Raw genomic sequence first — 27628 nt, 5'->3', positions numbered from 1 at the left:
AGTTAACAAATGACCTCTACTCCACTATGTTGGCTCATGTTCTGTGCGTTGAGGGTTTTCTTTTTGATGGCCCATGAAAGCTTTTGTAGATATTCCCAAGGGTATTTGAATAGTAACTGCATTCTGTCTAATTTTAGATAGCTATTAAATGGAGCATATGTTCTATGTCCTCTGTTATTAATTTTTCTGTTAAGGTTTTTGAAAGTTGCTTAGTCTCCCATTTCTGTTGGATCATTTCTTGCTTCAGGGACTACTATGCATGTGTTTCAGGTGTGTTACTTGACATATTTAACAGTAGCTGTGTTTCATTAGGTGTTACTCCCTCCATCATTTAATCCTCTCTCTGACGAATTCATGCTTTTAATTCATTCTGCATCTTAGTCCACTTGCACCCATCTGTTCTGTCCTGTTATTTTTGGATGACTCTTTTTTTTATTGAAAATTTCCACCTCCTCCCCTCCTCCCCTCCTCCCACTTCCCTCCCCTCTTCCCACTCCCCTCCCCTTCCCTCTCCAGTCCAAGGAGCAGTCAGGGTTCCCTACCCTATGGGAAGTCCAAGGTCCTCCCCGCTCCCCCCAGGTCCAGGAAAATGAGCATCCAAACAGACTAGGCTCCCAAAAAGCCAGTACATGCAGTAGAATCAAAACCCAGCGCCACTGTCCTTGGCTTCTCAGTCAGCCTCCACCGTCAGCCACATTCAGAGAGTCGGGTTTGATCACATGCTCCATCAGTTCCAGTCCAACTGGCCTTGGTGATCTCCCATTAGATCAGTCCCACCGTCTCAGTGGGTGGACGCACCCCTCGCAGTCCTGACTTCCTTGCTCATGTTCTCCCTCCTTCTGCTCCTTATTTGGACCTTGGGAGCTCAGTCCAGTGCTCCAATGTGGATCTCTGTCTCTATCTCCATTTTGGATGATTCTTTTATTTTCAGTCTTGGGAGCTTGTCGGGGTCATTGCAACATCCACAGCTACCTGTCTGCTGTCACGTAGGTTTGAATTAGTATCTCTATCAGGCATCCTCCAAATTACAAAGAAAGTAGCAAAACAACATCCTGACCTTTTGTTAGGACAGCCTGTCTGGCAGGGCTACGTGACCACCTCAGGTGGGGCCTATAGCTTGATAACTTAGCTGCCATACCATATAGAAATATGGGCCTACAGGAGCTCACTTACATTTTCTGTCTCTTGATGTTTTTTGTATGCACTTGAACTTAAGTTTTGATCTAATTTACAATAGAGAATAAGTATCTTTACTATTTCTACACTTTAAACTGTATACTGTTACACCTGTAGTTATGTTCTTGCTTTGTTTTATTTTTGTTGTTGCTTGTTAGTTTGGTTGGTTGGTTGGTTGGTTGGTGTGGGTTTTGTTTTTGGTTTTTCAGGAAACAGTTTCTCTGTGTGACAGCGCTAGTTGTCCTGGAACTTGTTCTGTAGACCAGGCTGGCCTTGAACTCACAGAGACCTGCCTGTCTCTGCTTCCCTGGTGCTGAGACTAAAGGTGTGCACTACCACACCCAGTTTATCTTAATATATGAACTGTGAGCTTTTCTCCCCATTCTTTCTGGTTTTTTCTTTCTTTTTCATTCTTTCTCTTTTCAATGTTATTTCAAAAAGTATTTGGGACCATAGTTCATTTTCTCCTTGTATTCAATTACACCTCTTAGGGGCTTTTCCACCTACAGAATTTTAAATTGATGAGTCAAATCTTGTTCACTGATACTTTTTCCCATGACATTATGTTTGCTTGTTTTGTTTTATATGTGTGTGTATATGTATTTATGGAATTATAGATGTATATGTATGTATGTATGTATGTATGTGTGTGTGTATGGTTCTAATTTATCTTCTATGCCAGCACGGGCCATGAGCCTGCCAAGAGGGCCTTTCACCTGCTGGGCACTAAGCAGTCACCTTTTCCTTGTGCATCCTCATGCAGTGATGGTCTTGACGGTGGATCTTTAGAACAGGTAGAGAGGGTGTTTGTGAACATTATTGGTGACTTGAGACGATATAATTGCATAAAACAAAAGTAGCTTGGCAAACCTGGATCAACTGGTGAGGCCAGGTCACAAAATGATGGGTATTCATCAGGTGTGGCAGATTTAAGACTCTTTAATGTGCTCCTCAGCCAACAGAGACAAATATGGGCTTCTAATAAGGGTTGAAGGAGCTATCCCAGGAGAGCTTCATTACAGGAAGGATTTATTTTGGGAGAGCTAGAAGTGAGTCCTGTTTAGCAAAGACAGGCACCGTTTATTTTATAAAATAAAACAAGGGGAGTTGTTGTGATCTAGCCGCCCTTACTCCCCCTGACCTACAGGGGAACTTCCTTGTGGTCTGTAATTGACAAGGATGTTTGTGTTCTTTCTGGCCAGTGGTTTCCACAGAAGCAGTAGAGGTATAAAAGGCTTTTAACTCAGAGCAAAATAAAGGTTGTTCTTCCACCTGAAAAGAAGCCTGTGAGGCTCAGTCCCACCACCCCTGGCCAGTCTCAGCAACTCCATGCTGCCCTAGCTGCAGCAAGTAACATTTTATGTTGTATTGTACATTTGTTACACGTCATGGAATAATAAGTAAGATCTAAGCTTTTTGCAGATTTTTACACATTTTTCTATAGCACTTTGGGTTCTTTAATAAGAATGTCAGAAATGTATTTAGGCACGTTTAGAAGCCTGAGCCTGAACATCCTGTTTGAAAATTTGCTTTGTTTTGTTTTTAAGCAAAAACAAATTGTTTGTTTTTTGTTTGTTTGTTTGTTTGTTTTTCAAGACAGGGTTTCTCTGTGGTTTTGGAGCCTGTCCTGGAACTAGCTCTTGTAGACCAGGCTGGTCTCGAACTCACAGAGATCCGCCTGCCTCTGCCTCCCAAGTGCTGGGATTAAAGGCGTGCGCAACCACCGCCCGGCTGCAAAAACAAATTGTCAGTTGGCTCAGAATGTATAAAGTTTCAATTAATTTATAAGTTTTTAATTTTTAAGAAGTGACCTCCTTTGCCATTTGTTTCATCCTTGTTCGTCTTTATTAGGGGTAGATGACGTGAATGGAAACATTTTCCCTATTCCAAGCAAAACATAAAAGTTGGTATTATTTTGCTAGGTAATTTAAAGACGATTATTTATGCTGTCTTATTTTAAACATTATGTTAGTAGATAATATAACTTGTAGGACATGTTTATGTTTTATTTTTTCAGTCTCTGAGGAAGCTTTGTATTGGCCCCAGATTATTTATGCTGTCTTATTTTAAACATTATGTTAATAGATAATATTACTTGTAGGTCATGTTTATGTTTTATTTTTTCAGTCTCTGAGGAAGCTTTGTATTGGCCCCATATCTGAAGCTCCTAGAATACATTGACCTGTTTTGAAATCATCCCCCATGTAATAAAAAGATACTCATCCTCAGATGTCCTGGAATGCTAATAAAAGGCAGTTTTGAATCACGGTGAACCATACTGTTTCTAAACAAGTAGTTGGCTGCCACGAAATCTCAAAACCTTGCTCTATGTGAACGAAGTGAGGTCCTAAGGGCATATAGAGCTTGAAGATGCATGACTGTCATGGGCAGATGTGACTCTAAGGCATCTGGTCAAAAGTGCAATCACTTCCTGGATTTATATACGGCTGGCCTCACAAAGCCCTGAGCCATCCCTGCCGTCTTTGTGTTTAGTGGCTGAGACCAGAGGTTCAAACAAAGGAACAGAACCTATAGCTGCTGGTGCTGGAACAGCTCTTAGACATCCTCCCAGAGAAAACCCGAGCTTGGTGAACTCACAGCATCCTGGGAGCAGCAATGATGTGATGACCCCCAGAGAGGGTGTGGTTGAAATACTTCGTTAACTAGTAGAAAACCCTTCCAGCAGGAAGAAGTTACCTTCTTCTGAAGCTAGAGGGCAGCAAGGGGTAAGCCCTTGATTTTAAAACATGGAGAGAGAAAGAAAGAGAGAGAGACAGACAGAGAGAGAGAGACAGAGAGAGAGAGACAGAGGGGAGAGAAGAGAGAGGAAGCAAATATCTAGAGGACAGGAGGATGTAGTTTCAAACGGACTTACTGCATACATTTTATTCTCATAGCAGTATGATTCTAAAAAGAAAGCAATGGAGTAGACTGGTTGATCGTGATTACTAGAAACAATTATACAGCAGTCTTGTCACTTTGCCTGACGGTTTTGAAATGTATACTATAGTACTATAAAAATTTGAAGTAGAAAGAAATATGAGCCAAATAAAGTTTTCATTGGCAGTTGCAATTATTTGGTGTGATCATTCACACTAGACTGGGCTCACTTGGGCAGTCATTTGTATGTTTCACATACAGAGGGGTGGTCAGCAAATTTGTATTCACAATGAACTTGTTAATAGGCTGGTGCATTACAACAACAGCAATGGAATAGCTAAAGAACAAACAAATTATTTCACATGAGAAATAACAGCTCTCGGGCTGCTAAGAGGTGGCCCAGATGATGACAAAGATCTGAAGGAATACTTCACAAAGAACTTGAGACAGGACATGGGTACTTTGAGCCAAATAGGAATCTCAAGGAACACAATTGTAAAGGTTAACATAGGAATGAGAATTAAGAAAACTGTGTTCAGGGAGAGCAATAAGGGGGATATCAGAATACAGATGTTGGTTATTTCCCAAGAAACTGAATGTATTTCCAAAAAAGCAAAAACAACACTATATTGACTTTCATAGAGAATATGAGACTGAACAGCTTGGGCCCTATAAGGTACTAAAGCCCTGACAAAAATGAGACCATAATCCATTTTGCAGCATTTAGAAAACATGTTGCTGAGAAATGAAGAAGCGTTTTTAAAAGCTAAGGTAATTTCAGTTTTCTTTGAGTCCAGTAGTGCTGTAGAAGTCTGTGCATGTTTCACAAACACTAAGATCATTAAAAGTTTAAAAAATAGGGGGTGGGATGATGTAGATTTGACAACTATATTTTCAAGGAATAAGATTTTTAAAATCTATACAAGAGAAAAGACATTTTTAATAGCACACTGACTATATTACTTATTTTCCCTGAATCCCTAAATCAAGAATGATTTTGTCAGAGACCAGTATCAGTCTGTAGGCTGGCATTTGTAGATCACTGGTATAGCTTTTGAATCTTTGAGGAACTTAAGACTAGTGAACCTGGGATATATATATATATATATATATATATATATAGCCAAAATGCTGCGGCCAGCACAGCCTTGATAGCCACGACTGGCAGGGGGTGCTGGGATTGAGACACGGAGGCTTCTTTTCAGGTGGAAGAACAGCAACCTTTATTTTGCCCAGCAACCTTTTATACCTATACTCCTTCTGTGGAGACCCACCAGCCAGAAAGAACACAAACATCCTTGTCAACTACAGACCACAAGGAAGTTCCCTTGCCGGTCAGGGGGAGTGAGGGCAGTTGGATCACAAAAACTCCCCCTCTTTTATTTTATAATACCTTGCCTGTTATGGGGAATAGCCCTCTAATATTTTTTTGTCTTAGGTGGCATCCTGCCCTCAAAGTATTGTCTGTCTGTGGCTACCCAGACACATAGCCCTAAACCAAGTATCCCCAGGACTGACAGTGTCAAGAAGCCAGACCAGCGCTGTAACCATCCAGCATGCACTAACTGGGTGGTAAAATTAACAAAACCAGTATTTTAAACCCCTTTTATATGACGGTTGAGTTTCATAACAGTAACAGAAGCATGCAATACAGTGTCATGAGTAACACATAGAACATGATTAGTTGTTGAAAGTCCAAAGATAGTCCACTTGTTCCTGAACCAGAGCCACTTGTTGGTTTAAGGACAATATGTTTAAATGAATATGTTTATTAAGATCATTTTTAATGTTTAAAGCATTGTTGACTCTTTTTAGCAAGCTGGTTGACAGTCTCAGCTGTCTGTGTCACAGTCTGTACAGTCTGTGAGAGAGCAAGTCTGGCAGTAGTAGCTGTGGTGGCAAAGCTTTGTTCCAGCTAGCATGTCTAGATTGCATTGTGCCTGTCCTGCTTGCGCATTTAACCTAGCCGTTTGTAAGCAATTTTTTGATATTCTCCCCTCCACAGTAAGTAATCTCCTCCCGGTAATACTGCATGGCATAGCTGCTGCCAATCACTAGGAGTAAGATTTAATGCCGCAAAAGACTCTGCCATGGCAAGTGTAAACGGGGCCTGAGAGCCGTATACCGCCACAGCCTCTTTTAATTGCTTCATCTCCTTAAAGCTCAAGGCCACATGTTGTCTCAGCACCTGTCCTGGATTGTTAGGATCAGGTACCTCTATAACCGGAGCAACTGTGTGCTGGGGCTGAAAACAGACAACTCCTCTTCTTCCTGAGCCCTCTTCGGCCTCCCTGCCATCTGTCAGTTCCCAACGGGACTCCCTCCTTCCCCAATCCTCATTAAAAGCAAGTGGGGCTGACGGCACACTTAAGGAATCCTTTGCTTTACAGCGCTTTAGCCTTTTTTGAAGTACCTTAATTTTCTGCATTAACTGTGCTTTTTCATCAGATAAACTATTTTTTGCACTAGAGCTGAGGCTGCCTTTCCCATTTTTTGACTCAGAGGTTATTGCTATCTGGTTTTGTGCCCGAAAGCGGGCTGACTTTGGCGCTAGCCTTAGTCCCCCACCAGATTCTAAAGTTCCCCCTGGCACCTCTGACATTTCCTTTTGGTCCCTATGTGACTCTGCTGATCCTATGGACCGGCGAGTCTCTTCCTCCTGTATTTCTACAAGTATCTCTTTAGCAGCGATGACCTCCGGTCTCACTTTTACTTTATCAGTAAGTAGGGCATCACGAAATAGGCGCCATAGCGAAAAGGTAGATATAGGGACGCTATCGGCACCCTCCTTTTGTAGCCGTTTTTGCAAATCTGTTTTTACCTGTTTCTAATCGGAGATGTTCAAAACTCCACCTGTCAAGAACCATGGGCTTGCTGTGGCTATATTCTTAAGAAAATCTTCTATAGTTCTCTCTTTGACCGCGGTTTCTTGTTTTTCTAACAATTTAGCTATCTGACATATCAGGTCTCTCTTACTGCTTGTGGATCCCATTTTTCCCCATCCGTCCTTACTTGCCTAGGACGACCCCATCCCACTACCCCTTCTTTCTCAGATCTCGGTGGAACCTCCACTTTGCCGCGCCAGCACGGCAACTGTCACACAACTTCAGGTTCTGCAGACAAGCCCTTTATTTCACTTTCTCACAAGTATATATAGCCCTCAGCAGGGGAGGCCAGATCAGCAATAGCAGGAAGCTCATCACATAACTCAATGGCTTAGGGGTAAACATCCTTAGAAATATTGGTGAAAACAACAGATTGTTCCTGTTTTTGTTTCTGTTTTCAGCTAAACTCAAGAGTGCAAAACAGATCAAGTGGGGGTGCAAAGGCCTGTCCTCTAGAGACCCAACACCAAAAAAGCTTTTGATAACCTCTAAATTTTTATGTTCTAAAAGTGTTTGAAGTTCAAGGTGACCTTAAATCTGTGTATAATAGTCATGGAGCAAGTCGAACCACTCAAGAGAATTCCTGCCCCGAATGTCTGGTTGGATGCAATATTTTTAGGTACAGGTAGAATTGCAGCCTGAAGTGTTAAGCCTTAGTTAGATTTCAGTTATGATGAAATCAAAGTTATTTGCTTGAACCCTCTATAACCACTTTGGCATGTTATCTGAAAGCCAATAAGTAGGTGGTATTCTTTGATAGAATCTCAGCCTCACTTTTAGAATTTTAAAACTATAAGACCTATTCCTTACCCTTGGGAATTCTAATCACTAGGCCTAATATTGTTTTTACAAATTTCTTTAGATAATTCTGATGAATAACATTTTAAAACACTATTTTGTTTATTAAAAGTTTCCCCAAGGCAAAATCTGTCTCCCTGAGATTTTTCCTTCATCTTCCTTAGATATGTCCTGCAAGGACTCTGTCCTCCAGAAGGGAAACACCAAAAAAGATCATATGGAAACTAAGCCACAAACACATAAGTTCCAAGTGAAATAGGATCCTACTCTTTAATGGAAATGTGTCACCAAGTTGTTTCTTAAAAGAATATACATTTTTGTGTTTGAGTTTTTGTTAAGCATATTTTCACCCAACAGCATGCATTTCTTACTTTCTCTTAGGCATTGAACCTGTTTTAGACAGTGATAGAGTTTGGGAAATACTCTTTTAGTCTTAATGTGTTCTTTGTGTGTCTGTTCTCTGTAGAATGTGGATCAAAATTAAAGCTATAGATACTAACCATTCAATATTTAGAATTAAAACTGAAAGGACCCTGAGGGTGGAATCCTGAGTCATGTTACTTATTTATAGAGGAGCAGAAGAAACCCCAAAGGCTATGGTAAGAAATGGACATAAGATAGAGAGGAAAATATGCTATGCTAAGGAGGACAAAGGAAGGGGCCACTTGGTAGAGAGACACTTTAAATTATTGGAGTAGTAAGCTGAAGTACTGCCCATTCATTTCTAATGGAGGCAGAAGCCAGGTTACATTAGATTCTAGAAAGAGAAGGAGGTGGAGAAGTAGAAAAAAATAGTATAGACAACTTATTCACAAACACTGAAAGACAAGACTGCAAAGTTTGTACTAATAAAAACACAGTTGAGGGACCAGAGAGAGAAGGGACTGGTTAGTTCATGCTGAGAGCCAAGAAACTTATTCATTAACAAATATTCATAATCTGAGCTGTCATGCCAGTAACTTTTATAAAGACTGTATGTCTAAGAAAAACAGCTGTTCTGCATTGCTGCTTCGTCAAGCAGAATCTTTTTTTTTATTATGAATTCCCTTTAACTATACCTTGAATTCTTTCTGTCTGGAATATGTATATTCTTTGTCTTCTGATTTTGCTTTATTCCACAATTATTTTAATTATTACATTGTCCTCAAAGTGTGAGCAAATCTACACTAAGGACCACATTCTTTGCCCCTTTGCAGCAATCACTGAGTATATCAGAATCAAACTATCCCTTAATATATGATTTTGTATTTATCATTTAAAGTGCAAACATTATCTAGTCAATTCTTCATATATTCCAGTTCCTATTCTGTTCTTTCCAAATTAATCCCTTCTCTACTAATGCCTTTGGAAGTTGTCTCTGGTTTAAAAGGACCTTCGTGTTTCGAGAACCAGTAATATTCAATGATGTGCTTGTGGAATTCAGCGAGGAAAAGAGGAGGTAGCTGGACTATGTTTGGAAGAAATTGTTCAGGGATGTGATGCTGGAGAACTTTAGGAGCCTGTATGCAGTACATATACGTGGTCCTATGTATCTACATAATCTGTCCTTGAGTGGTAACTTCTAGTAAAAGGTGTAAGAAAACTAATGTGATTGTATTCATTTGACCATGTGTGTAGACATCCTTAGGGCACAATAGTGGATTTCCCCAATGTCTGAAAAGTCCTTGGTAGGAACAGTGTCTCTTCATTATCTGCTATTTTATCTCCACCTTTTAGCGTTTATAGGAACAAAAAAAAGATGGGCAAATAGTGGGTTCTAAGAAAATTTTAATGTTATTTGTGTTGTTCATTTGTGACCAGTGAATAATTGCTTTGTGTCCTTGATTAAAAGTTTAGAAATTTTTAATGTCTTCATACAAATTTCCATCACTCATCACTTGATACTCAAAAAGAAACCAGTATCTTTATGAGTACTATAAACCAGTATCACTTGATCATAAGTGAATGACATTTTGTCATTGAATTTGATTTGCTAATAGTCTGTTGAGAATTTTGTCTCCCTTTTCATGAGGTTGTTTGAGTATAATTTTCTTTGGGTGTGAGTTTATTTCTCCAAATAGAGTAATGCTGACTCCATAGAGTAAGTTTGAAATAATTTCCTTCCTTTGAGTTGTATGGAGGGCAGAGCTCTCTGACAGTGGAGAACCCAGGACTCAGCAGGGCAGTGGTAAAATTAGCCTTAGGTGCTTTGGGTCCTGAGTAAAGGAGTGAATTTTCAAACACTCACATCTTGCAGTTTGGAAGCTAGAAGAGACATTTGCTGAGCCATCTTTTTTTTCTTTTTATTTATTAAAAATTTCCACCTCCTCCCATCCTCCCATTTTCCTCCCACTCCCCCTCCCCCTCGTTCCCCAGTCCCAAGAGAAGTCAGGGTGCCCTGCCCTGTGGGAAGGCCAAGGCCCCCCTTCCATCCAGGTCTAGGAAGGTGTGCATCCAGACAAGGCTCCCAAAAAGCCAGAACATGCAGTAGAATCAAAATCCGGTGTCATTATCATTGGCTTCTCAGTCCGCCCTCATTTTCAGCCACATTCAGAGAGTCCGGTTTGATCACTTGCTCGTTCAGACCCAGTCCAGCTGGCCTTGGTGAGCTCCCATTAGATCAATCCCACCGTCTTTGTGGGTGGGTGCGCCCCTTGCAGTCCTGACTTCCTTGCTCATGTTCTCCCTCCTTCTGCTCTTCATCTGGGCCTTGGGAGCTCAGTCCAGTGCTCCAATGTGGGTCTCTGTCTCTATCTCCATCCATCGCCCTATGAAGATTCTATGGTGATATGCAAGATATTCATCAGTGTGGCTATGGGAGAAGGCCAGTTCAGGCACCCTCTCCTCTGCTGCCCATGAACCTAGCTGGGGAAATCCCCTTGGACACCTGGGAACCCCTCCATATGGTATGTACTCACTCATAAGTGGATTCTAGCCATAAACAAAGGACATTGAGCCTATAGTCCGTGATCCTAGAGAAGCTAAATAAGAAGGTGAACCCAAAGAAAAACATTTATCCTCCTAAATATTGGAAGTAGACAAGATTGCCAGGCAATAGTTGGGAGCAAGGGGGTGGGGATGGGTTGGGGGGAAGGGGAGATGGGGAAAGAGAAGGGAGGATTGGGGAGAGCTTGGGGAATGGTTGAGATGGAGGAAGGGTGGATATGGGAGCAGGGAAGAAGATTTCTTAATTAAGGGAGCCATTTTAGGGTTAGCAAGAGATTTGCTGAGCCATCTTTAAATGGCGAGGGTGAGTGCACCTTCCGATCCTCGCCAGGCCCCTTGCTAATAACTAGTCCCTGAACTGACCTTGAGTTTGGTGTAAAGGACCTTCAGAGTGCCCTGGATCTCAGAAAGACTATGAAGGACCTGTGCTTCCGTGATGTAGTTTAAAATGTGGTCATAAAATTGTTGTTTTACTCTTTTAACGCTTTGCTTCCAACTTGACCTCAGTTGGAACCAAACATTTTAGTAGGCAAAGGAGCATTGGTTAGGGCAGTAAGTAAAAACTGCGGACCTCTTGGATTATGAGTCCTATTGTTGATGTGGCCTGGGCTGATTCACTGAACATTTTTCTGTCAGTAAATAGGCACAACAGTAAATGGCATGGTAACAGTCCGAGTTCACAGGCTTGCTAGACTTAAAAGATTGGTTGTGGGCTTAAAGACAGCTGCTCAGGTAAAAGCGTCTGATGACCTGAGTTCTGTTTTGGACCCACATGGTAGAGAACAGCTGCCCTCTGACACAGTACACACACGTAATAGCAATAATAATAATAATAATAATGGTTAGTTCCCGCTGCAGCTGTAGCCTGCCTCTGCAACCAAGGCAGTTAGTTTGGGGGTTTGGCTTCAAAGAACTGATTGCTAATTAAGAACACCCATCTATAAGACTAATAGTGTGTTCCCTATACCAAAGTTGATGAAAACTGGGAAGAAAAAACAGAGCTATCACATCTATAAAACAAAGTGAATAGGTATCCTATCTCACAAGATCAATCACCAAAAAGTGCAGACTCTATGTTAAAGATACGTGAAGGGCAGCCTAGGAAAAGGCTCCTTCAATGAGCTCCTGCACTCCCTGATCACAGCTAGCTAACAACTTCTAAGCCAGAGAACTGGAGTTTATAGAGATCATCCCTGGGCTTTGAGCACCAAGTTAGAGACCCAGTGTGGCATGTCTTCCTAGCCTCTTTCTTATGACTGGTTACAAATATGGAGAATAGCAGGACAGAGACCAGCTGTGAGGACTGAAATGTGGTATTTCTGCGAAAAACAAAAAAAAACCTCGGCATCAGATCTGTGGAAAGCCTAGGAGAACTAAAATTTACTGGTTTCCATGACGTTCACAAGATGAAGCCGCTGAAAGTACAGGCTGACTCCTCCTGTCCTCAATCTGAGTAATTCTACGAAGAGCACAAGGGGGCTTTGCCCAGGTGTCCTTAGAGAACAGTGGTGGGCACCCTGGGCTGTGATGGTTCATCAGGTAAAAGCATTTGATGACAAACGTGAAAACCCAACTTTGAGTCCCAGAGTTCATACCGTAGAAACCGACAACCAGCTCTCCTGAACTCTACATGTGTACTGTGCCCCAAACACATAGATAGTAAATAAGTCAAAAGTAAAATTTTAAGTCGCATCCCAAAGAATAGAAAGAGAAGACAAAGGAGTAGAAGAAAAAAAGGGAAAATGCTAAAACTATAGGTCTGAGAGCTCTGTGCAGCCCCCGAAATCCTGAAGGAGAAAAGAATTGTTGGGGTGACTGAAAAAAGCAACAGAACTTTCTCAGGGTTGAAATGTTTTGTTTTGTTTTTTCTAAAGGCTTGATTCTGGTGATCTAAGAATTTACTGGCTTCTTCTCCAGATTAATGAGTAAAGGCACACTGGATATATGAATTATAATTTATACATTTTAAAGGTCAAGAGAAAACATGAGCTTCCATGTGAAAAGAGTAAATTAACTAAAAGGGGGAAGACATTCGATTTCCTGTTTGCAATGGGGAAAGTTATAAAACTCTGTTCAACCGAACAGGCTATTGTGATAAACTCATTACAGACCATCAGCCAAAATGTCATGGAGGTAGGACTATCTGAAGATATGTAGGAAGTGACTTCACATCAGTGAGGTCTCCTAACTGGAGAGAACAAAATGAAGAAAGAACTGTAATCAAATAACAAATCCCAAACATATGCTCCACCACCCCCCCACACACACACACACAAATGGGAAAGGAAGGAAACAGAAAGGCAGAAAATAAAGACTAATGTAACATGTAAAGAGCATAACAAGCTGTGTTAACTATGAAGTTAGAGGGTTTCCCATATAAGGACAGGAACAGACTGGGGGAAGCAGGAAAATCCATCTTTTTGTAGAGTATAAGAAACACTTGTGAAGGTGCTGTAACTAAATGATCATAGGCAAACAGATCAGAAATTTCATCCAACTGAAGGCTAACGTAAGAGTCACAGAAAGTGATGAATCTTACATACTGAGGAAAACCATAATGGTACAACTTGAGAAGGCAGGAAGAGACCATCAATAGTCAGCAAATAAAATTGCTTATTAGGTGATAAAGCAAAAATGAAAACTATTGCATGATAATATAACTCAAACTTTGTAGCTTAGCACACATTTGCGGTCCTACACATGTGCCAAGCACAGAAATTATCTCCTGGGTAGGAAGGAACTGCATCAGGAAGAGTGGGAGGCAGAGGTCTCAGGAGCAGAGGTCTTAACCTGGCCAGCCAATCAGAAGGAAAACCTGCTGGGCAGGTGGTGAGAATCAACTGAGCCAGCCCACCAAGCCCTGCTCCAGTGCCTGCCCCGCCCAAAGGCGGCAACAGCACAGCAGAGAGGTCTTAAAGGGGTGAACTTCTCTTTGTCACCTGCTGAGGCTTCTCAAGCACCAGTCCCTTGTTCAACTCGTGTTTCTCAAGGCACACTTAACTTCCGTCCCCAGTTCCGACTCAGACCAAAGGTATGACCTTTTGGATGTGTATTTTGCAAGCTCTTAAGACTAGTAAAGGCTCAGTGGGAGTCCTTCCAATGCCCATATTGTACATGCAAACGGGAAAAGGATGTGGCCTGCTTCTGAAGACGGAGAATAAGGGTGGCCAGGACCCCTGGAGTGCCTAACACCAACAGCGTTAGCACGGGTGACAGCCCTGCAGGAATATGTAGGGGCTATGTGAGTGAGGGTTTGCTGGCAGTTGGGGTCCAGGTGGAATGGGAAACTAGAACTGGGGTTCGCTCCTACTTAGTGGCTTTAGCATTGAGGGCTAACTGGCATGGCTAGGAACTCCCAGTCTGAAGCCCTGAGTTAAAATGGTATACATCCCTGCGTGGCAGTCCTGGGGGACCCAAGCCACCCTCTGCTCTATTTCTGGGCCAAGTGCAGGTGTCTGAGGTTTCCTGGCATTTCTCAGCCCTGAGTTTTCTCAGCCAATTTTCCTTACTGTTAGCAAAATAAGCCTCTTCAAAACATGGTGGTCCCTAGGCTACACGCTACCAGGATGTGTCTCTTTCCAGCAAAATTTTAGAAAGCTGTGGTTCGAGGCTTTGTCACTCACCCTCCCACCAATCCAACAGTGCCCAGATTTGCTTTCGCCTCATGGTTACCAATGATTGTGCTTCTGGCAAGTTAATTATGGCACACTTTTATGTCTTTAATTAAGACTTGACAAACGGGCTTTGCCTTTTTACCATATTGACTGCTTGATTGTGCCATTTTGATTGACCCCCCCCCCAAAAAAAAAAATCAAGAGTAACTGGGCAGTAGTGAGCATGCCTTTAACCCAGCACTCTGGAGACAGAGGCAGGTGGATCTCTGTAAATTCAAGACCAAGACCAGGTGGTCTACAGAGATAATTCCAGGGCATCAAGGTTACAAAGAAACTCTGTCCTGAAAAACAAAAAACAGAAATCAAGGAAGCCCATATGCATTTTATGTATTTTATTTTAAAAGTAAAATCTTTCTGTAGGGTTCTTTGCATTGGATAAATTCCTAAAGGAAGTATTGACTGAAAAGTCACATTTTTGAAGTCCTCAGTAGTTCTAGGCACTCGACCTTCCAAGACTATGGCATTTAGTAGCATTTATACCAGAGTGTGTGCGTTGCCCTGTCTTATCACAGGCTATTGGTTTTCAGGCACGTTGGTCACTGAGAATGCTGGTCTGCACTAGTTTCTCATCTTCTGGGATTTTAGAGTTTGAACATTTTCTGGGATGCTTAAGTTTGTCAGTCAGCAGCTTGTGTCTGATAGCTCTTCTTCACTTGCTCAAACGGATTTGTTTGTTTCAGGCCTTTCTGATGCCATAAAGTTTTTTTAAAATGATATTTTACTGTAGTGGAAATCGTAAAAGTGCTTATGGAACGTCAGTGTGAACTTTTGTAAGTGATTAGCAAGTGATGACCCCTGCAAACCATGGCGGTTGAAAGGCTAAAATGCCAGCACCTGAGAATAGCAGGGAGACAGCGCCATTCACCCCTCCCCCACTCACCATGGAGGTCACATGGACTGACTTTTGTAGAAGTAGAAGCTATCGCTCTTCCCACTAGCCCATCTGAAATATAATACATTTAAAAACAATATAGCCTGGTACATTTTCCTTGTGCTGATCTTTTCAAATGGGCTTGTGTCATTTATAATCTTGTTGGATTTGACTGCTCTCTCTCACTTGAAGCTTCATCCTGGTGGCCCACTACAGGCCCTATAGATCCATCACTTCATAGGATTTCGCTGTGTGATTTTTACCAGGGCTGTGGAAATAGTCCAGAGGCCAGGCACTTGCCTGGCATTTAGAAGGCCCTAGTTTTAATTTCTAATTTGTTTTGTTTTGTTTTTGAGTGTTTTTTACAACTGATTAATTCTGCAGTAGATGGGCTTCTGAGGTGTTTATCCAGAACTTAGAAATTACGTGGTGCTGCTGCTGCTCGTGTGTTCCTGCACACACACACACACTTCTGACTGTTTTCTGAGGATTCATGTAGGTGTAGTCTTGAGAAGGCCCAGGGAGGGGATGACTTCTGGTGGGCTTTGTCAGGGGCCGGGTTTGGAATGGGAGGAGACCAGAAGGTGGGTGGAATGGAGCCTCTAGCTGGAGATCCCCAACATCCCAACCTTCTTGGGTATATATGGACGGTGGTAGGGCTTCCACCTAAACACCTTTGCTTTCCTTAATCATCACAATGCTACGTAGCTTCTCCTTTAGTTCTTGCTTACAGATAGATGGTTATATTCAAAATTCCTTGCCAGTTTCCGCAAAAAGTCCAAATGATGGGGGATATTGTTGATCAAAAGTTGCTTTGTTGGCAGTAAATTGAGGAGGTGAAGTAGAGAAAGACAACTCTGAAGAGTTCTGACTAAGAAGGCAGAGGGCATGTGCAGGAAAGGGAATGTTTGTTTAAAAACAAGCTGGATTTTCCTGTGTTTAAATGCTAATGGAAGGACGGAGAGACCAGGGAGAAACAGAGTGAAACACATTGGAGACAGTTGCTCTTGGTTCAGCTCACAGGTGGAGGCCTGAGCTATAGAACAGGGTAGAGAGCTCTGCTGGCTACAAAAAGAAAAGGTAAAGAAAGACCCTGAGGTAGTAAAGGCAGGAAGCTGACAGTGTTGTGTTGTCTCCTTTCCCCTGACCAAGTTCCTTGTAGCCCTGGGGGTACTTAGTGTCCCTTTAAAGGTTCCTCATTATTCCTTTCCTCTCATTTAAACTACAAGACTTGTTTTTGTCAGATTTTGTCCTTAAGATGAAATATTTCTATTTATTAAAAGTAATTAAAGGTTTCTATTTATTAAAAGTCATTAAAGTAGCCTAAAATCAGCCATGGTTCTGATCACTGAAATACAAGTTTACTATGTAACTTTGAGATAGTTGACCGTTCGTGTAAATGCTCTGTATGTTTTTACTTCTACTGTGTCTTTTCAATTACCATTACCAAGAACAGAGGGAGAATTATGAAAGATTGACAGGAAATTTTGGAGGAAGATGGGCAAATCACCAAAGAGGAGCTAAAATCAAGGTGCTGAAGAAGTATGGGTTAAGTATTTATCTGGAGTGCTCATGCAGAATAAGAAATTGAGTAAGGCTGTTAATAGGGGGCCTGGGGCGCTGGGGTTTAGCAAGCTTTGAAATGCTATATTACAAAGGGAAGGCATGGGGCCTTGTAATTAAGACAGTAATAGGAAATGCCTGTCTGTGGGCACGGGTACGCATGGACACATCTCTGCGCGTGTGTCTCTGCGTCTCTGTGCGTCTGTATCTGTGCATGTCTCTGAGTCTGTGTGTGTCTCTGCATCTGCCTCAGCTGTGTCTCTGCATGTCGCTGTCTCTCTCTCCCTCCTGTCTCTCCTTACTTCTTTCTTTCTCTCTCCCTGCCTGTCACAACCTCTCGCCCTCTCTGTCTTGCTCACTCTGTCTGCCTGACTCGCTCGCTTTCTGTATCTCCTGTCTATACGTGTGTGTCCACATTTCCTCTTTTATTTGCTGACCTAGAATCATTTCCTACAGTTTGGTTATTTTATTATTATTATCATCATTATTATATGGTTTGGTTATTTTATTATGTTATGTTATGTTTTTTTGGTTTTTTGGTATTTTGGTTTTTCAAGACAGGGTTTCTCTGTTGGTTTGGAGCCTGTCCTGGAACTCGCTCTGTAGACCAGGTTGGCCTTAAAGACGTGTGTCTCCTAAGATTCTTGGGTGCAGTTAACCTCTCTTGGTTGAAGTTTCCCTTCTAGTGCCTTTTGTAGGACTGAACTTGTAAATAAATATTGATTAAATTTCATTTCTCTCATGGAATGTTTTAGTTTCTTTGTGATTGAAATTTTTGCCATGTATAGTAGCCTCAGCTGTCATCTTTGGTCTCTTAGAGTCTGCTGAATGTGTGTCCAGGCCCTTCTGGCTTTTAGGGTTTCCAGGTGTAATTCTAATACATCTTCCTTTGTTACTTGGTCTTTTTCCCTTGAAGCTTTTGATATTCATTTTTCTGTACATCTTTACATTCAGTTATGTGCCAAGGGACCTTTATTTTCTGATCCATTCTGGTTGTTCTGTAGCTTCTTGTACTTTGATAGGCATCTCCTTCAGGTTAGGGAAACTTTCTTGTGTGATTTTGTTGAAAGTATTTTCTGTACCTATGACCTAGGTTTCTTCTCCTTCCTCTATTCCTATTGTCCTTAAATATTTTTCATAGTGTTCCAAATTCCTGGATAGTGTGTGGAATTTTTTTTAGACTTAACATTTTCTTTGTCCAAGGTATCCATTTCTTCTACCGTGTCTTCAATGCCTGAGATTCTCTCCTCTGTCTCTTTTACTCTGTTGTTGAGGCTTTTCTCTAATGTTTTGAATTTCTAAATATTTTACGCACAAATTTCCCTCTTGTTTGAGTTTTCTTTATTGGCTCTAATTCCATGCTCAGATCTTAAACTGTTCTATTCACTTCTTCCACTGTTCTCTCGGTTTTTATATATTTCTTTAAGGGGTGTCTTCATTTTCTATTTTTGAACATCCATAGGCTGCTTTAAGGTCTTTGTCTTGTTTGTCAGCTGTGCTGTCCTTCTCAGGCCTGCTAAGGTAGGGTTGCTGGGATCTAGTGCAGACATAATTGTCCTGACTGTTACTGGTGTGGTTTTGTGCTGCAGTGTGGGAATCTGGCTTTGGTACGATTGTGATTCTAGGTGTTGATATCTGGTCTTGTTTTTGTTAGGTGTTTTATTCCTTGTATCTGTTGAGCTCTTTTTCTTTGAGGATGTGGTGACTGATTGTTGCTGAATAAGGAATTGCCCTCAAATCCTTCTAGGTATAGCCACTGGGTGGAGTTGGGGATGGGGTAAAATTTGTTTCTAGATACTTGGGAACTAAACTTAGGAATTGGGATGATCTTGGAGGGGCACAGTGGATTCCATGGGAGGGGAAAACAGAAAACAGGGCATTCCACTGGGATCTCCTTCGTCCTCTGGGAATAGGGAAGAGAGTATGGAGAGGCCATAACAGGTAATCTGCTAAAATGGATATGAAATTGTGAGGTTGGATATATAAAAGAGGAGGGAGAGTAAGACCTAATGCTTGACGGCCTGCTTCACTGGCCTACTTGTTTTAACTGGAAGCTTCTAAGGCAATGCTTACTGGAGTTGGGGACTGGGATAACGGGATGAATGGAAAAGAAGGTTGGAGATCTTCCTGATGCAATGGAGGTAAAGGCGTGGAGGGGGGACAGGCCACCGCAGGTAGCCAGACCCAAAGCTGGGAACAGAATTTAAAGAGGGAGAAGATCTGCAGTTAGCCTACCTGCTTCTGTCTGGAGGGCAAGGACTGTCTTATGATAGAGCATATGGAAGACTTGAGGTCAATGCTGAGCCTGTCCAGTGGATTAGAGTAAATATATGATGGGTTAATCTGTGTGTATAGAGTTGTTTCCTTCTCACACACTTTATAGGTCTCATTAATTCTGTCTTTAAATCACTCTTCCCCACAAAGCTGAATCCAGACACATTGATGCTATTTTTTTTTTCCTTTTCTGAATTTGGGCTATTTTATTTGGATCAGCTGAACAATGAGGGACTAAACAAATTCAAGTTACTCCTAAAGGAGAATGTAGATCCTGGAGGCTGCTCAATACCAGAGGCCACACTGGAGGCCAAGTGGGAGAAACTGGTTTACTTGATCAACAAATTCTATCCAAAAGGGCAGACCTGGAACGTGGCTCTCGAAACATTTTGGTAAGAAGAACCTGAGTTATACGTGTAAAGAGTAAAACATAGTCCAACTGTGTTGCTAAGGAACTATCTGGAAGTAGGCACAAGTTGTTTTTGTGGGGATGTTGGATGATTTGAGGAACATTTTGTAATTTAGTTTTGTATTGTAATCTGCATTACAATTGTAAGTGCCTGTGCCTAAATTACAAATCAAGTCAAAACCTTTGAGGACTCTCAGATATGATCAACATATTTGCTGACATGAGCAATGGGCTAAAAAGGCAAACTCTATAATACTGTTATTATTTTGTGAAATCTTAGATGTTTAAAATTCATGAGCAGCACCCAGTCTTCATATGTAAGGTTCTCGTGTGTGCGTGTATACATATACATTATCTCCTTTGAACTTTGCTTACACCCCCTCCGAAGTCAGAACAAACAAGGGAGCTTTGAGCCTGATAATAGAGCAGAGAGAGGGCAAGAAGTCCACCCCAGGGTTTGTACCAAATCTTCTCCTCAGCTATGCTGTGGTGGCTTGAAACTCATGGCTCTAGTTTTACTAAATCCTGATTGTAATAGAATCACAACACAGAAAAATTTAGCCCCCATTCATAAAGCTCATCTTGGAACCTGTTGCAGGGACAACAAAAACCATGGAGTCGGAGGATGCTGAGGTGATGGAAGACCAAGTTTCTCAAGAGAAAATGCTGTCTGAGGACAAAGACTTTGGTCAGTTTAGCATTAAGATGTCATTAAGGACCATTATTCAGTTGGGCAGTTTAATTCCAATGCACTATTGTTCTGTCACTCAAAGTCAATAAAACTGTATTTATGATCAAAGTGAAAATCAAAACCATGTTGACTTTGGGATATCAAGAAAACAGTATTCAGAAATGCCTAGTCAAAAGTTAGCCTAGGGAGCAGGAGAGATTGCTAAGTAATTAAGAACACTTGCTGCTCTTCCAGAAGATCTGGGTTCAGTTCCTAATACCTATATGGCTGAAAGAAAAAGGGAAGGTGGACAGAGAAAAGAGGAAGGATGGCCAGAGGGAAGAGCAAGGGTGGGAGTGAGAATCTTAACACTAAAATTAAAGATAATTCAATGTATGTATGGTTCTTTTCTAACTGACTTAGGTGATGGAACAGACTACAGAACTGTAATAAAGGAAAAATTTTGTGTTGCATGGGATAAGAACTCTTTGACTGGAGAATCTGCAACTTTATATCAGGGAATTATTCAGAAAGACCAAAAGCTGTTAAAGAATATATTTGATACAGATATCAACACTTACAAGATGCGACAAACAGTCATCCTTTATGGAGATGCTGGAGTTGGGAAGACAACATTGTTGAGAAGGGCAATGTTAGAATGGGCAGATGGGAATCTCTTCGAGAATTTTGCATATGTTTTTTATCTCAGTGGGAGAGAAATTAGCCAAGCAAAGGAGAAAAGCTTTGCTCAGTTAATATCCAAGAACTGGCCTAGGTCTGAAGTCCCCATTGAACAGATCCTGTCCGAGTCCAGAAATCTCCTTTTTCTGATCGATAGTTTTGATGAGCTGGACTTCTCATTTGAAGAGCCAGAGTTTGCACTATGTAATGACTGGACCCAGGAGCACCCAGTGTCCTTTCTTATTAGTAGTTTGCTGAGGAAAGTGATGCTTCCTGAATCATTCTTGTTAGTAACAGCAAGATCCACAGCAAGGAAGAAACTTATGCCCTTGTTACATAAACCTCATTGCATAGAGCTGCCAGGACTGTCTGAGAATGCAAGGATGGACTACATTCAGCATTTCTTTCTGAACGATAAGAAATGGGCTAAGGGTGCGATCTATTCAATAAGGAAGAATCCACGACTTTTCAACATGTGCCATGTCTGCCAAGTGTGCTGGGTGGTCTGTACTTGTCTGAAGCAGCAAGTGGAGAAAGGTGGCGATATTGCAATGACCTGCCAAACCACCACAGCTCTGTTCACATGCTATGTCTGCAGCTTATTTTCACGGACAGATGGGAACTCTGTTACTCTGCCCAATGAAACCCTACTGAGGAGCCTGTGCCAAGCAGCTGCTGAAGGTATCTGGACTATGAAGCATATACTCTACAAGAAAAATCTCAGAAAGCATGAGTTGACCAGAAATGACATCTCAGTCTTCCTGGATGCGAAGGTTCTTCATGAGGACACAGAGTATGAGAACTGCTATACGTTCGCTCACCTCCGTGTTCAGGAGTTTTTTGGAGCTTTGTTCTACTTGTTAAGAGAGAATCCAGAAAAAAAAGATTATCCCCTCAAACCTTTTGAAAGCTTGTATCTGTTACTTGAAAGCAACCATTCTGAGGACCCTCATTTGGAACAGATGAAATGCTTTTTGTTCGGACTACTGAATAAAGAGCAAGTACGCCAACTGGAGGAAACGTTCAACTTTACAATATCCATGGACGTAAAAGGGGACTTACTTATGTGTCTGGAAGCAATAGAAAAGGATGACTCCTATCCATCCCAACTGAGACTTCTAGATTTGTTTCACTGTCTGTACGAGACTCAAGATAATGACTTCATAACTCAGGCACTGAGCTCTTTCCCAAAGATTGCTGTGCAGATTGAAGAAGAAAGCCAGTTGCTTATATATTCATTCTGCTTTAAGCACTACTACTCTCTACAAACTGTTAAACTAACTATAAAGGCAGAATTAAGAGATATATTGGACTTAGACCCCACAGATGAAACTTGGTAAGTGTTCAGTTTACTAGTCGTGAAGTAGGTCTTAGAGAAGGAAACACTGCTCAACTAAGGTAAAGTAACTATTTTTAGAAAATTCATCTGGAAGTCTTGGTGAGGCTAATATACATAGGTCACCTATCTGTCCTGTATCCCCCTAATCTCTGCTACTCTATATGCTTTTACTCTATCCCTTTCATCAAGTTGGCTCTTCTGATTCTCCCGATTTAAACCTGTGAGAAGATATGAACTATGGAATTTCTATATTTAACTAAAATTAAGGGCTTATTCTGTGTCATGCAGTTATATAGTGAACAGGATGCTTAATGTATTACCCAGTTTAATCCTGATGCCAAGAGACTTGTGAACTCTTACATAGATACTACTTATGAGGTTACAATTCAACAATTTCCAAAACCGAGATATATAGGTGTTTATCTAGAAAATAAATACATAATTACTGATTCAAAGATACATTGAGCAATAACTATTATGCAGTGACTATTGCTCACATAAGTGCCGATCATTCAATACAGCATGTATTTGTTTTTCCACTGGTCCTACAAGGTAAATGCTATCTTTTTCAATTTGACTTTTGAAAAAGCTGAGTTATACAAAGCCATAGGCATAACTGAGGTCACCATCAGATTTTAAGTCTTTGAGTTTCAACTTTTCTGTTGGAAAAACTGTTCCATTGGCATAATTGGAAAAGCATCCCTCTGTTAAGAGAACACATTTTATTCCTTTTTCTCAGTATGGCTCATCATTTAAGATGTTTGCAAATCGGAAGCTCAAGTCATAGTCTGCCACTCTGCAGCATCATTCATTATATTCTCCTTCACCAAAGTTGGGACTTAAAATCTCGACCATCTTAAAGCATGCTAGATAATACCATGAAGTGGCATTCTAGCCTCGTTAATTTCAACTTTATTTCAATACAGAGGGGTGGGTAGATAGTTTAGTACTAATTCATTTCAATAGCTAAACCCATGTTTAAAAAAAAAGGAAATTTACAGAGTAGACATGCATGTGTAATCACAGTGCTGGAGGAGGCAGAGTCAAGCAGATCCCTGGATCTCGCTAGCCAGCCAGCATATTCTATTTGGCAATTTCCAGGTCACTGAGAAAACGTCTGAGACACAAAGTTTGCCACCTGAGAAACAACACCTGAGGTTGCCCTCTGACCTCCGCATGAGTGTGTACACCTGGAGGAAAACAGACACACAAGGTTGGATGTGGCTGATCACACCTTTAATATCAGCACTCCAGAGACAGAGGAAGATCCAGTGATTTGTGGTCAGGGGAGTCTATGTGGCAAGTTTGAGACTAGCCAGGGATATATAGGGAAGCCCTGTTTCAAAATTAAAGGTAAAGCAACAATGAAAAAACCCAAAACAAAAACAGAACATACACACAGATATGTGGATGAGACTTCTTTATTCTGAGGTTCTCCCTCCAAAGTGAAGTATCTGTAAAATATGTAGTAATATATATATGGAGAAAATTGATGAGATTTTAGGGGAAGGAGGCTTGGGTAAATAAAGTCTTGGGAAAGTCAAGAGTCGAAGTCCTGATGGACTATTCATAACAAAGATGCACCTAAAGTGCTTTCATAGCATATGCTTATCCAATAGCAGCGAAAGTGGCTAGTCTTTCCTTTTTCCAATTACACAGCCTCAAGGATACTGTTGCTCGAATCACTCACTACTGGCAAGATCTGTTTTCTGTGCTGCATACAAATGAATCCCTGAGAGAAATGAATCTGTATGAAAGCATCCTTGATGAAGCACTGATGAAGATTATAAATGAAGAATTAAGTCACCCAAAGTGCAAACTACAAAAACTACAGTAAGTCTTAGATGAGGAATTGGTGTGTGTGTGTGTGTGTGTGTGTGTGTGTGTGTGTGTGTGTGTGTGGTTTTTTTGTTTTGAGACAGGGTTTCCTCTGTGTAGCCCTGGCAGTCCTGGACCTTGCTCTGTAGACTAGGCTGGCCTTGAATTCAGAAATCTGTCTTCCTCTGAGTGCTGAGATAGAAGGCATGGGTCAATGTCTCCTGGCACAGGAGAAATTTTAATGGAGTATTCCCAATGGTTTTCTTTGCCCTACCTTCTACCCTTGTTATGGAAAATCAGTAGTAAATAGAAATAGTTATATGACACATATAAAGACTTTTTGGTCAATGAAGGATGATAGTGGTCCCATAACACTCTGTTTCTTAGTGACCCAGACCAATGTTAGTATGTGTAAAGACAGCCTTTCATGTTTTCACAGGGCCCAAACCACAAAATGATATAAAATCTTCCTTCATTAAATGATGTGTGACTGTACATAAAATCATTGTGCAAAATATTCTAAGAACATGAATAATGGAGATTCCTAAAGATATAGGAGCATGACTTCATTTGTTCTGGGAAAGATGGCAATGGTTGCAGAAGCTGTTGGCATGTGGTTCTGAGACTCCATTAGAAATTTTCTGGATGAAGAATGGCAGAGAACTAAGACCTTAAATTTAGGTCGCAAAAGTACTTACAAAGATATTACACAGAACTTATTTTATATTAATTTTCTTTTGACTGGTTTATATGTGATAAGATCAATTTTATTAAATGTGACAAATAAGTTTAATGACAGTCATAAACATCTTTAGAGCCAACACTCAAAATAAGCTTAGAAGAGCACTGAGATAAAAATGCCCCATCTACACCTTCCTATTCAGTCATCCCATGTCACTAGTGTGAGGCGGCCATCTTCTACTCTAGCTAGCTGTGTTTCATTATAGAAACCATTTAACTAACATAGGATGTGGCCCTGGCTATTATTATCTTTGTGTATTTGACTAGTTTGTTTTCATTGCTGATAGGCATTGTCATTGAATTGTGTGACTATATTGCAACTTTTAGCTCATTTTGTCTTTGTTAATAAAAAAACTCCTCTTGTTTTTTCTCAATATTTAGTTCTTGGAAATGAGGCTGTTATGAATATTGTTTAGCTGTTTGTGAGTTTTTTACATCTTGGTTAAAATGTGAGTTAGCTAGTTCATAGATGTATCTGCTAAGATCATGCAGGTTTTGCAACACAGTTATGCCCACAATATATGAATATTCCACCTGCTCCTCACCTGTGCCCATGTTTACTCTGGTCAGTTCTAAAATCTTAATTTGGTTCCAGATTACCTCCATTTAAAATACGCATGATTGCACATCTCTTGCTGTTGGATCTTCTGGGGAATGGAACTGTCTGTATACTCCTCTGTATTTAGCGCCTATAATGTGCATAATGTCTATTTTGTGGTTAGTCATGTATACCACACCAAACAAATAGGACATCCTTGCTCCTAGTATTGCCAAATAGATGTCATCTTGGAGACTAGCCTCCAGTCCTGTCAAATGTTTCTCCTTAGAATCTCATTGTTGAGAGCTCTGACCTCAAATTTTAAGCATTATCTAAACCTGTAGATAGATGAGGAATGACCACTGGTTCTGTGAGATCTTTTCACTCATCTCTAAGCATCTCCCTCACATTGTCTTTCCCATATGTCACCAGTGCAAATATTTGTTATTACAAATGCTACCTTTTGGCTAATGGCTTCTATTAAAACAAAAATCCCACCAAGGGATGATGCGTTGGTGACTGTTCTCAGTCTTAGGCTCCTTAGTGGTAAGTCCCTTTCTTTTGAAAAAATTGCTTTGAATTTATATTTACATAGTAACTTAGAAGGACTGTTAGCTTTGTAAATGGATAAAAGTATTTTCTTTTTCTTTCTTTTTTTTTTTTGAGTGAAAGTTCATGATTTTATTGTCTTCATAACAAGATCAGGTTAGAACTGAATCATTTGGCCCTTTCTCTTCTTATCACCTCCCAGTTCAAAATGCTTGCATCTCTTAACAGCCAGCATCCTCTTGGATCTGCAGTTAGGCTCCACACATTCCAGTCTCAGCACAATCTTCTTTGTAGTTTTTGCCTTTTTTGCAGAGAATAGGCTTAGTCTGCCCACCATAGCCACTCTATTTCCTGTCATAACGCCACTTTCCCCAGGCATACAAAGAATCTTTGCCCTTCTTGTACTGGGTCACTTTGTGGGGTTGGTGGTTGCCACATTTCTTGCAGAATGTCCGGCGGGTCTTAGGAATGTTCACCATGTTGGCGCGTGTGATATCGGCACTGGATAAAAGTATTTTCTTGTGGGTGCTTAGTTGGGGATAGAAGAAATGGAAGAATGCTGGGTAATGAGCTGAGGAGGGGCGTGCTTTCCAGGGGCCTTAGTAGTTATGGTGCAGTATGGATAGATGAATTCAGAGTCAGAAGGGGCTTTGCAGGGGAATCAAGTACATCAAACACAAATGCGATTAGAAGGAAGTAAAGAAAAATTGGGAGGTGACCTTTTTCATTTGCTCCATACTCACTGACACCCACAGCATACCAGCTTGTCTGCAAGAGTGTATGTTGCTAATGATACATATCTGACAGTTGATCCTAATTGCTCATTCACTTTTGATTATGGAAAAGATTTAAGCATTGTAAGTTCATGTTGTCATTGAAGTATTTGGAGAGACCCTGATAATTGTGGTAGTCTTCCTAAATCTTCAGAGGCTTTTCTCTACCTTTCCTGGTGTTACCATCTTCACTTCCTGTAATGTCAAATAGTTGAGAATGTCAGGAGTCAGATTACAAATTCAAACTTGAGTTTCTCAGTAGTTCTCTGGAACTCTTTTGGTGCCTTACCCGCAGTATGAGGAACCCAACATCAGATAAAAGATGAGAATAATGATTGGAAGGGGACGATGAAGCTGTGTGTGGAGCTGACTGTATAAACACTCTTGTATGTATTTCTGCTGAAGGTTTGGATCGGTCTGCTTCCTGAATAGCTGTCAGGATTTTAGTTTTTTGGCTGCCTGCCATACCCTGACACATCTCGACCTGAAACATACTGACTTAGAAGATAATGGGTTAAGGAGCTTATGCACAGCCTTGAAATGCCAACAGTGTAAATTACGGGTGCTGAGGTAAGTTTGAGCTTTCAATATAACTTTTGTCTGCCCAATGGACAAAAGGTGAAGTCTGGGCTTGGTGTTCATAGAGATGTTTAGTTAATGGAAGCCTACTTTTTCTAGTTCATTTTTTTTCACAGCAAGACTACTCACTCCTCTCATTCCCCATGAAACACTTCTCATTGTATAAAATTCTGTCTTTATCTCCCAGATGAAGGGAGGGAACAGACAGTTCTAGGATATATTGTACTTTTGACTAATGGTAGTAGGAAACCATGTTTGTTAGAGAAAGCTCTATTTGATTATTGATAATTAATTCCTACTATCTTCAACTGTGACTCAGAACCAAGCCTAGAAGACTGAGAAAGAACAGTGTGGCAACTGTCAACCGTCAAGGTGTACACTGTCATGTACTGTCCCTCTTTTTGGTGGCCTTCGGTTGCTCTTTAGGAATAGAAGCACCTTAGCCATCAGCCCTGGACTGCACATTGGATGACAGCTTTCAAGAA

General features: G+C 41.0%; 1 protein-coding gene across 1 annotated transcript in view; it reads left to right on the top strand.

Moving 5' to 3' along the window:
• The first annotated feature begins 13641 nt into the window (after positions 1-13641).
• The window catches only part of Nlrp14 (NLR family pyrin domain containing 14), a 28913-nt gene continuing 14926 nt past the window's right edge, over positions 13642-27628 (top strand). Inside the window, exons 1-5 of the mRNA XM_057778923.1 lie at positions 13642-13695; positions 20054-20143; positions 20549-22142; positions 23805-23978; positions 26970-27134. Coding sequence (XP_057634906.1) covers positions 20068-20143; positions 20549-22142; positions 23805-23978; positions 26970-27134 — 2009 coding nt within the window. The 5' untranslated portion in view covers positions 13642-13695; positions 20054-20067. The remainder of the gene's footprint in view (positions 13696-20053; positions 20144-20548; positions 22143-23804; positions 23979-26969; positions 27135-27628) is intronic.

This window comes from Chionomys nivalis, chromosome 8, assembly GCF_950005125.1.
Source record: "Chionomys nivalis chromosome 8, mChiNiv1.1, whole genome shotgun sequence".
NCBI classification, from domain to species: domain Eukaryota; kingdom Metazoa; phylum Chordata; class Mammalia; order Rodentia; family Cricetidae; genus Chionomys; species Chionomys nivalis.
The sequence above is the reverse complement of the archived record's forward strand: the minus strand, read 5'-3'. Positions and strand labels throughout refer to the sequence as shown.